Here is a 14,119-nt window from a genome sequence, read left to right on the forward strand (position 1 = left end):
TTTTAGAATAATGTATATTATGAGTTATAAAAATGTATGTTGCAGCTGAGCGCACGAAAAGATAAAATTAAGCAAAACCACGGTCCACGCAATAACTATTGTTATTAAAGATGTATACTAGGTAAACATTTTGTGTAATAATAAGAAAATCATGTAGAAGAGGTAAGAAGTAAACTGTCAACCCACAGTCACTACTGAGGATGTACACGGGGTAAATCGCTCCTATGTAATAATCCGCAAATTATGTAGAAGAGGTAAATCATCAACCAGCTGTCACTACTAAGGGTATATACACTGGGTAAACATCTCTCGTTTAATAATCTTCAAATCACGTAGAAGAGGTAAACCGCCGTTACTTCGGGGGCAAAAATCTTCCATCTTTGAAGACTATAAACCTATAATCCACCTATTCAAGGGGCTCTTGATTCAACCCTAGTTGCTGATAATTCTCATAATCAATTTCATTTAACCTTATACAACATAACATCTGCTCTGGCAATTCCTCGGATTTGTTAGCCTGGTTTCACAACAACATAAGAGTATTGTCATGAAAGATCCCAAAGTGAAATGAAAAGCATCCCAAATAATGGGATCGACTGAAACTCGATCAGATTAGTCTCGGGATAACAATACTTGCCTGAATGGTGAGGCCAAAATCCAAGATGCAGTATTTTAGCCTATCTAAGAATGCTTCAAAACCTTTCCTGGAGATATAACTGAATCTGTGCATATCTAAATCAATTTCGAAATAATTTTCTCCCTGCAGTAAAAATGGCAATATATAGTCAAGAAGACGGTAAGAAACAATCACTAAGAAGAATTGTCATCGTGGAGACTAGTCGATTACTGATCACTTATGATAAACTAACGTACGATTAGTAAAATTTTCAACTTTTCTGACCACCTTAAAAAAGACGTACTTTCCAACCACTAAAGTAGTTGGGCCAGTAATAGCAACTAAAAGTATTTCGGATTCCCAAAGTGGTTGAAAAGGTCGTTTATGATCACAAACCACGCACCTTAAGTTTTTGACCACTTTCTGGTGATTGGAAATCCCGGGTTTTTCAGTAGTGTTACTTCAACACATAGACATAAACTTACCACATAGAACTCATGTTGAGGACGAGAAAGGACGGGTTTTTCATTGTAGGCATGCATTAGCTTCCTCTCCGCTGCACTCAAAGGCAGATCATCGACATTTGCTACACGACCTAGGATCTTCAACCGTTCCCTATATGGTACGATGTTGTCTATTGGAAAACCCTTCGCTTTTTCCATTTCATCGTTGATCAGCTTCTGCAGTTTTGCAGCAAAAACAGCAAAGAACCTTGAGAAAAAAGGTTGTCTTTTTGACAGTTTTTGAAGCACATATAGAAAGAATTCAAGAAAAATGTCTGTTGTAGTATATATATAGCGTGTAAGCTTACTCTTATACCGTCTTGGAAATGATATGGAAGCTCTTTCGCGTAACTATCAGAAAGCTTGAAGTACAGAACGAAACTTATTCCTTCTCCATCTGTTTCGTTCTGAAAAAGCGTGGCTGGGTATAATGGTATCTGTAAAGAAAGGAAAGTGGCAATTCAAGAACCAGAACTTGTTTAATTTGCGGGTTATATGCAAATGATCATAAAACGAGCAATACCTGGACATTCACGACGAGAATGGGTGGAAGATTGGCTGAAGATTCAATAACGGGAAGCTCCACGAGCTGAGCAATGTGGTTTATTTTCCTCTGGGATAGAAATACATCGACGCCAATTGGGTAATATGCAGCATAATTTGGAGCAAACTCCTTTTTCTTGTCCCTGCAAAGCGGAAATACAAATATTTGAAAGGCTGAAAGGCCAAGTCCAGAACCAGGTGGCTAGAGGATTGTTAGGGGCGCTTAGTCCTAAAAAGTGGTATCAGAGCATAGATCACGAGTTTGAGTCCCGACAAGAGTAAACGGTGCAGTTAAGGTTGACAGGTGTCTGGGGAATTAGCAAAATCGATTACTTTGCAACCATTTGATATGTGAGCACGGGAAACTATATCACATGAACTAGAAGGACGATGCAAATTGCTTACCGGAAGTAGTTCTCTCCTCGAATTCTGAAAGAACCTGCCTCAATGCGAGACCAACTGTTTGGGATTCTCTTCTCGAAGGGACAAACCGGTACTTGAGAACCCGCATTTGGTCTTTGCAGAAGCGACTTCGATGAAACTACAACCAACAAAGAAACATTACCATTTTAGTTCCATATCATGAAAAGGGTCAGTTTCTTTAGGGTATAGTGCCCTTAAGTAGTAGGCTCGAGACCAATACATAGCTGCAATCACATCGAATGAACTTTGTGCTTAAACTTACCTAAACCAGAATTAGAATTCCCGTCTTTCCATTTGAAGGGCAGTTTTAATGCAGCCTTCTTTCGAGGACTGGAGCTCGAGGATCTTCGTTTCTCAACGGGAGGGACAGTAGAAGCAAGACAGGGCAAGCAAGACAACGAGGTTTCACTTAGGAACACAGGTTTTACCTCGTTTCGCTGTCCAGAATCAGCATCTTTCGGATGCACTGAGCTGTTTGGTTGGATGCGAGTTTTGGCAATCCCGGTGACAGAGTTACAAGTAGAATTGCAGCTGGCTGATGAATTCCCGGGCACGTGAACATGCTCGGTTTCAAAGCCATCGAGAGAGCGAGCATCTGTAGAAGTATAACGAGTTTGTTACATTGACATAATAAGATTATCCTCAAAACTACAATCAGTAGAAAAAGAACGAAATTTGCGAGATACCATCAGAAACACTCTGGAATTCCTCGTCACTGCAGCAATCAGATTCGAATATTGCAGCAGAATCAAACCAGGCTTCCTCGACACTCCCTGCTCTCACCGATCATATATGCAGAAACTTATTAGTCTCTGGAATATAATATTCCTAACTGTTAAGAGTCTCACATCTATAAAATAAGAGAGAACATATGGGTTTATAAGGCCATGGGTTAGACTGGTTAATTGGTTGGATTCAATCTTTTAGTGTGGTTTAGCCCATTTGTATCTCTATACACAAATTCTCAAGATTGAGAGTAAAAAATCATTGAAAAAAGGTAATTGCTTTCCCATTTCCTAACTCCCTAGACTATTTATGTTGGAAGGTTTCATTTGAATGTTGAAACCAGCACTTTCTTGTTAGGTTAGACTGTCACACTTAGTCCATGAAAGTATTGACCAAAAACCTCTTTCTTCAACTACTTTCCCACCCACTCTCTAAAGCCCAACCACCCAACTTTCCCAAAGATTTTCAGCCAAACATTAACAACTCAACAAAAATCTCAGCCAATATGGTCAGATTGTTGGCTTGATAATCACAAGTTTCAAGTTTGACTCTCGATGAGAGTGGCCTATTGGTCTTTTTGAGACAGACCGTTATGAGAAACATAGACTGATTTACCTCCTCTTCTGGTCCTTTGCTAGCCATGGTCACAAAATCTAGTTAACTATGGACAATGTAGACTGGTTTACCCCTTATGAATCTTTGCCGTCTAGGGTTACAAAGCAAAGTTTATCCTTGCAAGCACTCAAATATTCAATGAGGTATTGTAATTCAGTCGAGACAAAACACATCATTCAATTCATAAATACAGATTTCAAAGCTCCTAACACTCACAAAACACATTAGGACAATCCAATCAAATTGGTCAGGTTGTTGGTTCAATTCCTAACTTAAAGGTTCTAAGTTTGACTCGAACCAGTCAACTATAGGTAACTTAGGTTCTTGTACTCCGTCGGCTATGACCGGCTAGGGTCATAGGACTAGATTTATCCATGCACACGAATAATGACTACGAATTTCGCTCGTTATACAAAAAACACATACAGATATACATACAACTATACAAGCAAGAAAAAATCATACCATAAAGGCTGGGATTGTTGAAGGAGCCATCGGAAGGGAAAGCATTTTCAAGTTGATCACTAGAACGATCAGATGAACGTGAAGAAGTTGCCCTATTCTTGATAGCAGTGATCCTTCTTCTCTTCCTGAATTTCTTCCTCTTTTGAGCTCCAAACTTGCCGCCTACACAGCTCTCCGGTCTTGAAACGCATGCCCCCATCTCTCCCGGAGAGAAAAAACCCCCAAAATATTTGGGAAAAAAAATGAAGAACTAACAGAAACTGATATATATCAACAGAAAAAGGTGATCGCCTTTTGCCCAGAGATTAAAAATCTAATCTTTATAGAGAGATAGAGAGGAAATGAAGAACGCAAGCCCATTGAAGCACTTCCCCATCTTTTTTCACACATTTATTTCTCTCTCTATATATATGTGTGAGTTTTGGGATAAAGATTTTGAAAGGGAAGCAAGTGGTGAGGCTTCCAGTGAAAACAGAGAAGAAGTCAAATCAAATAATATATGATTGGTATGAATGCTTGCTTGTATACATAAACTCTAAAACACGCAATATATATCAGTAGCGACAGGCGACTGTTGGAGGCTTCCAAGCGAAATCATTCGCCTAAAAAAGTATGTGTAAAAAAGTTGAAGATTGACTACTAATACAACTTTTGCTCTTATGATTTAGCATGCTTTGATTGCTTAATTTTATAAGGTTTATGATGTTTATCTATTTTTTTATTTCTTTCTTCAATTAAATTTGAACATAAATAGAAATAAAAGTTGGAAGTAAGCTTTTAGGGGTCGTTTGGTTCATGGATTGTCATATTACCTTAGGGAATGTTAGATTACTGTGTTTGGTAAAAATAGAGTTATGTGATATAAACATGTTTGGTTGATGAATTATTGATTGTGTTATAATGGTTATTTTACCTTAATACCCTCTTATTGCAAATCACCTTACAAACGGGGCGTTTGGTTCAAGTTATATAACATAACCAAGGGAATCTGACATTCCAAAGCTCACATTCCTATGTTTGGTTCACATTATCTCAGAGAATCTAACATTCCCCAGGAATGTCACATTCCCTCCACATAGGATTTTGAAGGGAATGTGATTCCCTTCAAAATCTTAGGTAATGTAAGATAACCTTGGTTATGTTAGTTTATTATATATATATATATATATATATATATATATATATATATATATATATATAATTATTTTTGTAATTATATATATTTTTATTTTTATTATGTTATGTTAGCATATAAAATAATTTTGTTTCTCAAGTTCAAGATTTTAGTTAATATTTTAAAATCATGTAATTATATATGATACCGTTATCTTATTTATTTATTTTAATTTTTAAATTTATTAAAATATATGAAAATATGTTAAGGATATTATAATGTGTATAAAAGATAACCCTAAACCAAACATGATTATATTACATACCCCAATTTTAACCAAACACAGGAATCTAACATTCCCAGCAATCTAACATTCCCTAAGGTAATTTGACATTCCGTGAACCAAACGACCCCTAAAATGTTGGAGGTGATACAAAGGGCAAACAATGTAAAATGGCCAAGGGAATCCAAGATAACCTAAGATTGACAATGGAATCACATTTCCTTATAAAAAGAAAAAAAATCTGATGTGGAGGTGATATTGGATTTCAAGGGAATATTGTATAACCTCAACCAAACAAAGGCATGTTATATAACTAAGCTAATATAAACTAGTTAGGAGTACATATAGTCAGGTAGTATTTTTCTTTGTGAATCCCCACAAGTCAATTGGAGAAGATTTTAGAGTAAAAAATCTAATCAATTGAGCTCGTCAGCTCGTGAGACATATACTTTGTATATTTACTTTTTAATTTTTACTTTCAATTAATATGATATGATATGTTTTGATTGATTCAAAAATTGATTATAATTTTTATTAATTTTCTTTTCTTATTTCAATAAAATTAATATATGTGGCAAGATTTTTACCTGGAGGCTAAAATAATCTTCTTCTTCTTTGGTGATAAAAGAAAGTCATAGTCACTGTTTTGAGAGTGTACAGGTAAACTTAACCTGTAAAATCACATGAGAAGTGAATCGTACAGGAAAGACCTTGTGGTCAAACGTCATGCACATCCTTCCACATATTCTGTCAAGTCGGAGTGTGGGGACCCTTAGGGTTGGGGATTCAGCCTTTTGGGGTAAGTATTGACTCGTTGAACTTTAGTACTTTGAAAAAATATATGTAAATAATACTACATGTAATATGATCAACAGTACTTAAAAAACAAATATTTCAAGATGCAAATACTCTGCAATTGAATTTTATTATAAGAAAATAATAAAATATCAACAAATTTAGTAACATATTAAATATCAATAAATTTAAATATTTTATTATAATTTTTTTTCTAAAAAGAAACTAAAAAATCGATTAACTAATTAAATACTTACAAATTTTAATAAATTTTTAATCATAAATTTATTTATTTATTTTGTGTCAAAACATTTTCAAAATCGAATTCGAACTAGGTTAATGTGTCAGATTTCAGCTGTCTGTCACAACCAAATCTAAACGAAAACAGTACTAATAATTAGGGGTGGGCACTTCGGTTCGGGAACCGAACCGAACTAGTAATAGAAAATTGAATGGTTCGAAATTTTGTAACTCGAACGGTTTAATACTGAACAGAAACCGAACGGTTTGGCAAAAATCGAACCGAACTGAATGTTATATAATTTTTTAATAAATAATAATAATAATAATAATAATAATAATAATAATAATAATAATAATAAAAAAGAAGTAAATCCAAGTTCCTTGATGTCTGCTCCGCCGTTCAGTTCTCATTCTTACTGGTAAAGAACCTTATATTTTTTATTTGATTTCTTTATAACTTGTTTTCTACATTGCACTTTTGTTGTTTGTCGCAATTGCTATTTACCTCACAATTATATCTAACTTGAGTTATATTTACAATATTCAGTATTTTCCTTAGTTTCATGTTTTTCTATAAATTTACTGTGTTTTACAGTCATTCTAATTTTGATTTCCAGTGCACTATAATTATTTTCTAGTACTGGAATATATTTCGAGTGCACTAGCAATGATAGATTGTGTCCAAAAATTAACTATATAGTAATTGACGCTAGTTCTTTTAATATCAACTATACAGATAGATGATTATTCATCTTATCAATAAAAATATTCCAACTGAACCAACTGAAGAGTCGGTTGTGCAAAAACGTTAACTGATGTTTGGTAATTAGTACTTAGTATTGTGTTTGAACTTTGGATTGCTATTTTGTTATATAATGTTTAAAGTTTGAATTTGGATTATGTGAATATGTATTGTTTGGTAGTATGTTCGAAAAAATAGAAAATGTTGAAATTTGGGGACCTTAAACCGAACCGAATTAAATCTGAACCGAAACCGAATCGAACTCTAATATTAAACCGAATGGTTTAACTTTTTTAAAACCGAAAAAGCTGAAACCGAAAAAACCAAATCGAAACCCAAAAAAAAAACCAAATCGAAACCCGAAATGCTCACACCCAGTTGTTATATTATAGACCGCGGTGCATAATCGATTATGCACCGCGGCCCATATACGGCGCCGTTTCTTTAAGTAAAGAAATGGCCCGCCGTTAGAGTTAACGGAGTCCGTTTGTTTGGTGTATTAAACACCAACTGATACTACAGTCTATCCAAACCGACACTGCAGTTATATCAAAATGATACTGTAGTTATAGTGAAATGAAACTACAGTGTATATAAACTGAAACTGAATAACATTTCACATATTTGAGTGTATATTGTACAATGAAGCTGTAATTATATCAAAATGATCATGTAGTTGTGTTTTAATAAAACTATAGTGTATATAAAATAAAATTAAATAACATTTTCACATATTTGAGTCTATAAATATCGAATGAAACTATAGTTATATCGAAATGAAACTGTAGTTGTGTTCAACTGAAACTGCAGTGTATACAAAATGACACTGAATAACAGAGTTACTTTTTGCAAAAGGGTACGAAACGGCGGAAATAAACACTGTTAATTTTCATTTAAAAAAAAAAAGACGCGCGGTGCATAATCGATTATGCACCGCGGTGCATAATATAATTTGCCGCTCACACCCTACTAGTAATGGATTTTTTTTTTTTTTTTCAATTTTCACCAAAAAAAAAAAAAAATTGTTTTACAATTACGATGTTGGTATCGGTAGGCTTTTTCCTAGTTTCATAGGGCTGTAATTTCTGTGCTTTTGGCACTATGTGGATTTGCATTTGCATAATGGCTTTGGTTAGTTTGAAAAGTAATACTCCGTAATTTTTAATAAAGAATCACAAGAAAATCAACTTAAAATGAGAAAATCAATAAATAGTAATCAAAATTAGTGAATATATTTAATTATGATTTTTATAAATCTTTTAAATACGAACTTTAAAAGTTTGGAGGTATTTAATTCAAATTTTTAAAGAGTCTTTAAAAGTGCGGTGTTCAATCAAGATTTTTAAAAAGTTTTTAAAAGTTTGATGGTATTTAAAAAGTTATGAATTTGTGTAGACTTTTTAATTTTAAGATTTTTATAAATTTTTCATTCTCAAATATAAATAGTTGACTTACAACCCTCAACCCAAAATTTCAAAATTTTCTTTCTACTAATTATGAAGGTTTTATCTCTATTTGTTTCTCCATATTTAAACTTTAAAAACCTTATACCTAAATTCAATAAATTATTATTTTTTTCATTATCCTTTTCTTCATACCTAAACTCTATCAATTTTTTTTCCCTAAACTTTACAATCATCCTCTAAAAATTCAAAATAATAATATTTTTACTTTCATTATTGCTTGTATATTATGATTTTTTATTTTTTTTGCTACAAACTTTTTATCAATAGAACAAGAAGAGGAGTCTGCCAAAAAGAAAGCTAACTTCAAAACTTTCTCTATGAATTTTTTCTCCCTAAATATAAGGACAAAGCAAATTTTTCATCTATCACTGTCAAATTTTACTATATGTTTCATAATATTCATATAAATACTTGTATATTTTTATTTTTATTCTTTTTATGTTTATATTCGTAATATATATATATATATTAATATTATTAATATTTTATTTTATTTTAATTTTTATTTTATGCCACTAGTAATTATATTGTGATGTGTGTGAAGAACTATATAATAAGTGTACTAAAAATATATATATAATACAAAAAAATTTATGATATATTATAACATGTTTTCTAAGAAAATTATAAATCATAAGAATCAAAATCATTGAAAGTTTGTAATGATGTATTCAATTTAGAATTTGAATGACTTTTGTAGACTTTTAAAAAAAAAATTGATAAAAGTTTATAAATGTTTTTTTATAAAGACTTTTATAGAGTCTTACAAAGTTTTAAAAAGTTTTGAACGATTTTATGAAAGTTAATAAAAGTTTATTAAAATCTATCATTTTAAAAGTCAACAAAAATCAGGATTGAATACGCCTCTCTTAAAATTAAAACACCAAGAGTCAATGCCCAAATTTAAACTTGTGACCTTCCATTTGAACTACAAAGATAATATTGATCTACAAGCTATTTGATAGGAAAATTACAACTATAGAATAGAAAAATTTAATACAATGATTTAAAACTTATTTTGAGATGCTTTTACAATTGATCTCGTATATCTTTTATAAACTATTGAGGCATTTAATTTCCCTATCAAAACATTCGCGCCGCGAGAAATGCTTAGGTGGCAGCAGTGTGGGGATTATGTCAAAAGTGAACATATTTCTTGTACATACTGATATTTGGTTTTGTTTGAACCATTGAGTCATCGTAATTTACATTATTCTAAATACTCTATCAGACTGGAATGTGGGGCCTCTTGGCGTTGGGAATTCAACATTTTGAGAGGAGAATGAATGTAATTAAAGTGAATTAATCAAAATTCCCTCAAATGTGTGTACACATACATAAATAAAGAGCAGCCTCTAGAAGATTCTTCCCCATTCATTCCACCAAACAATTCAAACGGGACAATGTGAACCGTCCGATCCTCCACAACTACATTTGTTTTTGGCAAAGATTCTCAACATGAATTGAAACAACTGTGGAAGATTTCAACATCTGATCTGATGCCTTCAACTTCAAACTTCACGTCGTTGAACTGCCTTTATTATATTCTTCAACCAACATCAAGGGTTCACCGTCCACAACCTAGGAACCACATAAGAAATTTCGAAGAGAGTAATTGAGTGGAAAGAACATCCATACTCGGTATCCGGTTGAATCGTCGAGAGGATTGTTCCCGACCTTGGTCACGGTCGTGCTGACCTAAATGCACTAGTCGAACTAGTTGGAGACTGCAGGGGCAATTCACTGCTCTTAGATTGATTTTGATCCATTTAGGTTGGGACGGTCATCCCAAGCAAGGTTACTTGAGAATTTAAGTCTAGTTTACTGCCTTTAACCTGACCGCACCCCTGGTGGATGGTCCCTTTCCCCCGCTATAAATATCACATTAAATGCAAAGAGTGGGTAAAACATTCGTTTTTTAAAGATTATAGTGTAGTTTATGTTTCTTTTTATATTTTTTTTTTGAAAAACAACCAATATGGTTATACTTATAAGTAAGTCAAAATTGCAGGTGGGATATCATCCCAGTACATAGTCATATCGTGATTAAAGGCCTCAGCTGCTAACATATGCGCTAAATAATTATGTGATCTAGGAATAAAATTAACTGAGCAAAATGTAAACATAGTCATAGTAGACCTACAGTCATCGAGGACATAACCAAGGTAGGATCTAAATTGGATTGCCGAAGTAGTCAAATATGCCTGAAGCGTCTGGCAATCCGTGAATAACTCAACTGACAGTTCGCCACGTGTCCTGAACCACGATAAAACTTCCTTGCACGCACGCGCCTCGGCCATAAGTGGTGAAAGACAGGCTTGTAAGGGCGCGGCATAGGCTGAGACATATCCACCATACGCATCAAATAGCACTGCTCCAACTGTGGCGGTCTTCAAGAGAGGCCGAAACCCCGCATCTGTGGCACTGCTTCCGTTCTAGTCGCGGCAATGGGAGAAGGTGGCAGCGCCGGTTGCATTTGGGCAATGAGGGTAGCCTGGTGTTCTGCCGTTGGTGGCACCTGGACGGTAACCGTGAGGCCGATCGGCTATGAGGGGGTGGCCGAGCTCACACGCTGCCACGCATGCACGGAGGTTATGGCCGTAGCGATAATCTTCTTTGGTCTTGGCAGACATGCATTCCAAACGGCATCGTTCCGGGCTCTCCAAATATTGTATAATATTCCAGCTGCAAACAATATCCCATTAGCATCTAGAACATTTAGGATTATTCTAAACCATTCCTGAAAAATATTCATTACAATATGGGGGAGTGGAAGATTAGATTGATCCCAAATGGACCTAGCATAGTCACACAACACTAGGGCATGCATTGTGTTCTCATTCATAACTCCACACATGGCACAAATTGGGCTAACATCCACCATCTTTATAAGCAAATTGGTGGTAGTAGGGAGAATGTCACCTATAGCTCTCCATAGAAAGGTCTTCCATTTATGGGGGATTTTCAAATTCCATAGGGTTCGCCACTTATCAAAACCAGTATTATTCTCATAAGTTCCCACCATTTGCCTGTATCCATTCTTTACTGAGTAGCATCCATTTGAGTCCCCGTACCAATACCATATATCCTCATATCCTGGTGAGACCGGGATGTTTAAAATTTCTTGGTATATCATCTGGGTGGAAAATGTCTGTTAAAATGTGAGGATCCCATGTACCAGTATTTTGATCAATTAATCCCACAACCTTTGCACCAGCTAGCTGAGGTGGCATTTCCGTTTGGATCCTTGGTTCTAGCTCATCCTGAAGCCAGGGATGTTCCCATATTAAGGTAGACTTTCCATCTCCAATACGACGTCTTACTCCATTTGTTATCAATGCTTTAGCAGCCATAATACTCCGCCAACAATAACCTGCATTATTTCCAATCTCTGCTTCATAAAATGAACTTTTAGGATAATATCTGGCTTTGTATACTTAAGAGACAAGTGAATCAGTGTTGGTCAACAATCTCCATGTCTGTTTACCCAACATTGCCAAATTAAATGCCTTCAGATCTTTGAAACCCAGGCTTCCATACTGTTTAGGAATACACAATTTATCCCATGCCTTCCAGTGAATACTACGGTCAGTCCCTGAGCCCCACCAGTAGCGATTCATAACCCGTTCAATTGCTGTGCACACAGATATAGGCAACAAAAAGACACTCATTGGAAAAGTTGGCATAGCTTGAGCCACACTTTTCAACAAGACTTCCTTTCCTGTCTGTGAGAGAAATTTTTACTCCACGACCCAATTCTCTGTCGGATTTTGTCTTCAATATATGCAAAGGCCGCCTTCTTATTCCTCTCCACAAATGGTGGCAATCCCAAGTATTTGCCAAAATTAGGAACCTGGTCTACCCCTAAAATATGCGCCACCACATCCCTATATTCCTAACTTGTGTTCTTACTATAACAGATACTAGATTTGTGGTAATTCACCATTTGTCGAGACAATCTCTCATAAGTTGCCAAGTAACTCTTCACCTGAGTAGCCTCCTGTGGGTTTGCCTTTAAAAATAACAGGCTAGCATCAGCAAAAAATAAATGGGAAATTGGGGGTGCGCCACGCGCAACTCTGCAACCATGTATTAAACCATCATCATGTGCCTGCTGTAACAAAACAGATAGCCCTTCCGCACATATAATAAATAGATAGGGAGACAATGGGTCACCTTGCCTGAGTCCCTGGGTAGGTATGATCAGTTCACTGGGGGAACCATTTACCAAGATCCTGTATGACACAGTAGTCACACATAACATTATAAGCTCTATCCATCTCTCATCAAAGTCCAAGGCCTTTAACATTCCTTGTAAAAATGGCCACTCCATACGATCATAGGCCTTTGCCTTATCCAACTTGAGAGCTCCCCATCCTACCACCCCACACTGCTTCCTACTCAGATAATGACCAACCTCCGCTGCTATCAAGATATTATCAGTGATGAGCCTATCAGGTATAAACGCACTCTGTGACTAAGATATAACACTCTCCATCAGAGGCTTTCATCCTTTGTGTAATCATTTTAGCCATTATTCTATAAACCACGTTACTCAGGGCTATTGGTCTCAAATCCGTGACCCGCTCAGGCGTACATTTTTTTGGGATCAATACAACATTCGTTTCATTCAATGTAGCAGGGAAATTTCGGGCATTTAGACAATCAACAATAAATTCCGAGAGATCCACGCCTACCACATCCCAAAAATGCTGGTAAAATCCTGGATTCATTCCATCCGGCCCTGGCGCTTTATCTGGGAACATTGCAAAAAGAGCTTCCCTAACCTCATCCACACTAAAAGGTTGTAGAGGTAATTCGTTTTGTAAAGGTGTAACTTTGGGCATAACCTTTTCAAATAATTCAGCACCACTAGCAGGATTACTAGTACAGAAGATATTTGCAAAATAATCCTGGACAATCTTTCTCATACCATCACCTTCCACCCAGTCCCCATCACCATTCATAATTTTAGATAAATTATTTTTCCTTTTGCGATTAGAGGCGTACCTGTGATAGAATTTCGTATTGGCGTCGGCAGCCTTTAACCAGTGCTGTTTGGCTCTCTGTTTCCAGTATGCATCTTTTTGGGCCTCAACTCGGCATAGAGCCTCCTCCAGGCGGTGGAACTCAGCTAATGATACTGGGTCCATGCGCCCCTTCAGATATAACTGTTCCTTGCGAAGCTGCTCTATTCACTCACCAAACTTATGATACCGATCACCCCCCCCCCCAGCGAGCCAACCGGTCACCACAATGCACAATACACTCCTGCAAACCACCGTTCCTCCCTTCTCCCCAAGACTCCTCCACCACAGTCCTGCACCCTTCATCATGCAGCCAAGCCATTTCAAAACGGAACTTTCTCTGTAATCTCCCCCTCCCCATAGGGTCGTGTATTCCCATAAAGAGGACAGAATGATCAGACCTTCTCATTAGGATATTAGTCACCCTAGCTCTAGTGACAATATCACGCCACGCATCGGTAGCTAATACTTTATCCAACTTTTCCTCAATCCACCGAGATGTGCCCTTTCCCTTTTCCCAGGTAAACTGATACCCATTCATTGGTAACTGAGATAAGC

At 35.9% G+C, this 14,119-nt stretch overlaps 2 protein-coding genes across 3 annotated transcripts; both read right to left on the reverse strand.

The window, feature by feature from the left end:
* Window positions 1-163: 163 nt before the first annotated feature.
* LOC109166270 lies at window positions 164-4,351 on the reverse strand. Of its 2 annotated transcripts, XM_019315197.1 has the most exons (10): window positions 3,892-4,351; window positions 2,772-2,858; window positions 2,558-2,680; window positions 2,348-2,515; window positions 2,068-2,203; window positions 1,643-1,805; window positions 1,428-1,556; window positions 1,102-1,296; window positions 638-760; window positions 164-517 (listed from the first exon to the last, which is right to left on the reverse strand). In XM_019315197.1, exons 1-10 carry the CDS (start codon window positions 4,088-4,090, stop codon window positions 407-409), a joined length of 1,434 nt encoding a protein of 477 aa, XP_019170742.1. In that variant the 5' UTR covers window positions 4,091-4,351; the 3' UTR covers window positions 164-406. The 2 variants fall into 2 exon arrangements, with proteins under 2 accessions (XP_019170742.1, XP_019170741.1); XM_019315196.1 differs by having other exon boundaries at window positions 2,348-2,680; window positions 3,892-4,350.
* Window positions 4,352-10,969: 6,618 nt separating this feature from the next.
* Window positions 10,970-13,687, reverse strand: LOC109166136. Its single transcript, XM_019315022.1, has 7 exons — window positions 13,151-13,687; window positions 12,763-13,011; window positions 12,447-12,546; window positions 12,022-12,168; window positions 11,713-11,907; window positions 11,333-11,630; window positions 10,970-11,219 (listed from the first exon to the last, which is right to left on the reverse strand). The coding sequence occupies exons 1-7, from the start codon at window positions 13,685-13,687 to the stop codon at window positions 10,970-10,972; spliced, it is 1,776 nt and encodes a 591-aa protein (XP_019170567.1).
* Window positions 13,688-14,119: the final 432 nt, after the last annotated feature.

Source organism: Ipomoea nil, unplaced genomic scaffold (genome assembly GCF_001879475.1).
Source record: "Ipomoea nil cultivar Tokyo-kokei standard unplaced genomic scaffold, Asagao_1.1 scaffold3087, whole genome shotgun sequence".
NCBI lineage: Eukaryota > Viridiplantae > Streptophyta > Magnoliopsida > Solanales > Convolvulaceae > Ipomoea > Ipomoea nil.

Excerpts from the sequence above, each read along its gene's own strand:
- LOC109166270 (XM_019315196.1), bottom strand. The coding sequence starts at position 4,090 with ATGGGGGCATGCGTTTCAAGACCGGAGAGCTGTGTAGGCGGCAAGTTT. Across the intron at positions 1,297-1,427 it reads ATTTCCAAGACGGTATAAGA|AAGCTGATCAACGATGAAAT; the intron begins GTAAGCTTACAC and ends GCAAAACTGCAG. Across the intron at positions 761-1,101 it reads CTCAACATGAGTTCTATGTG|GGAGAAAATTATTTCGAAAT; the intron begins GTAAGTTTATGT and ends TTTTTACTGCAG.
- LOC109166136 (XM_019315022.1), bottom strand. The coding sequence starts at position 13,687 with ATGGACCCAGTATCATTAGCTGAGTTCCACCGCCTGGAGGAGGCTCTA. Across the intron at positions 11,908-12,021 it reads ATTTAATTTGGCAATGTTGG|GTTATTGTTGGCGGAGTATT; the intron begins GTAAACAGACAT and ends GAAATAATGCAG. Across the intron at positions 11,631-11,712 it reads ATTAATTGATCAAAATACTG|GATATGAGGATATATGGTAT; the intron begins GTACATGGGATC and ends CGGTCTCACCAG.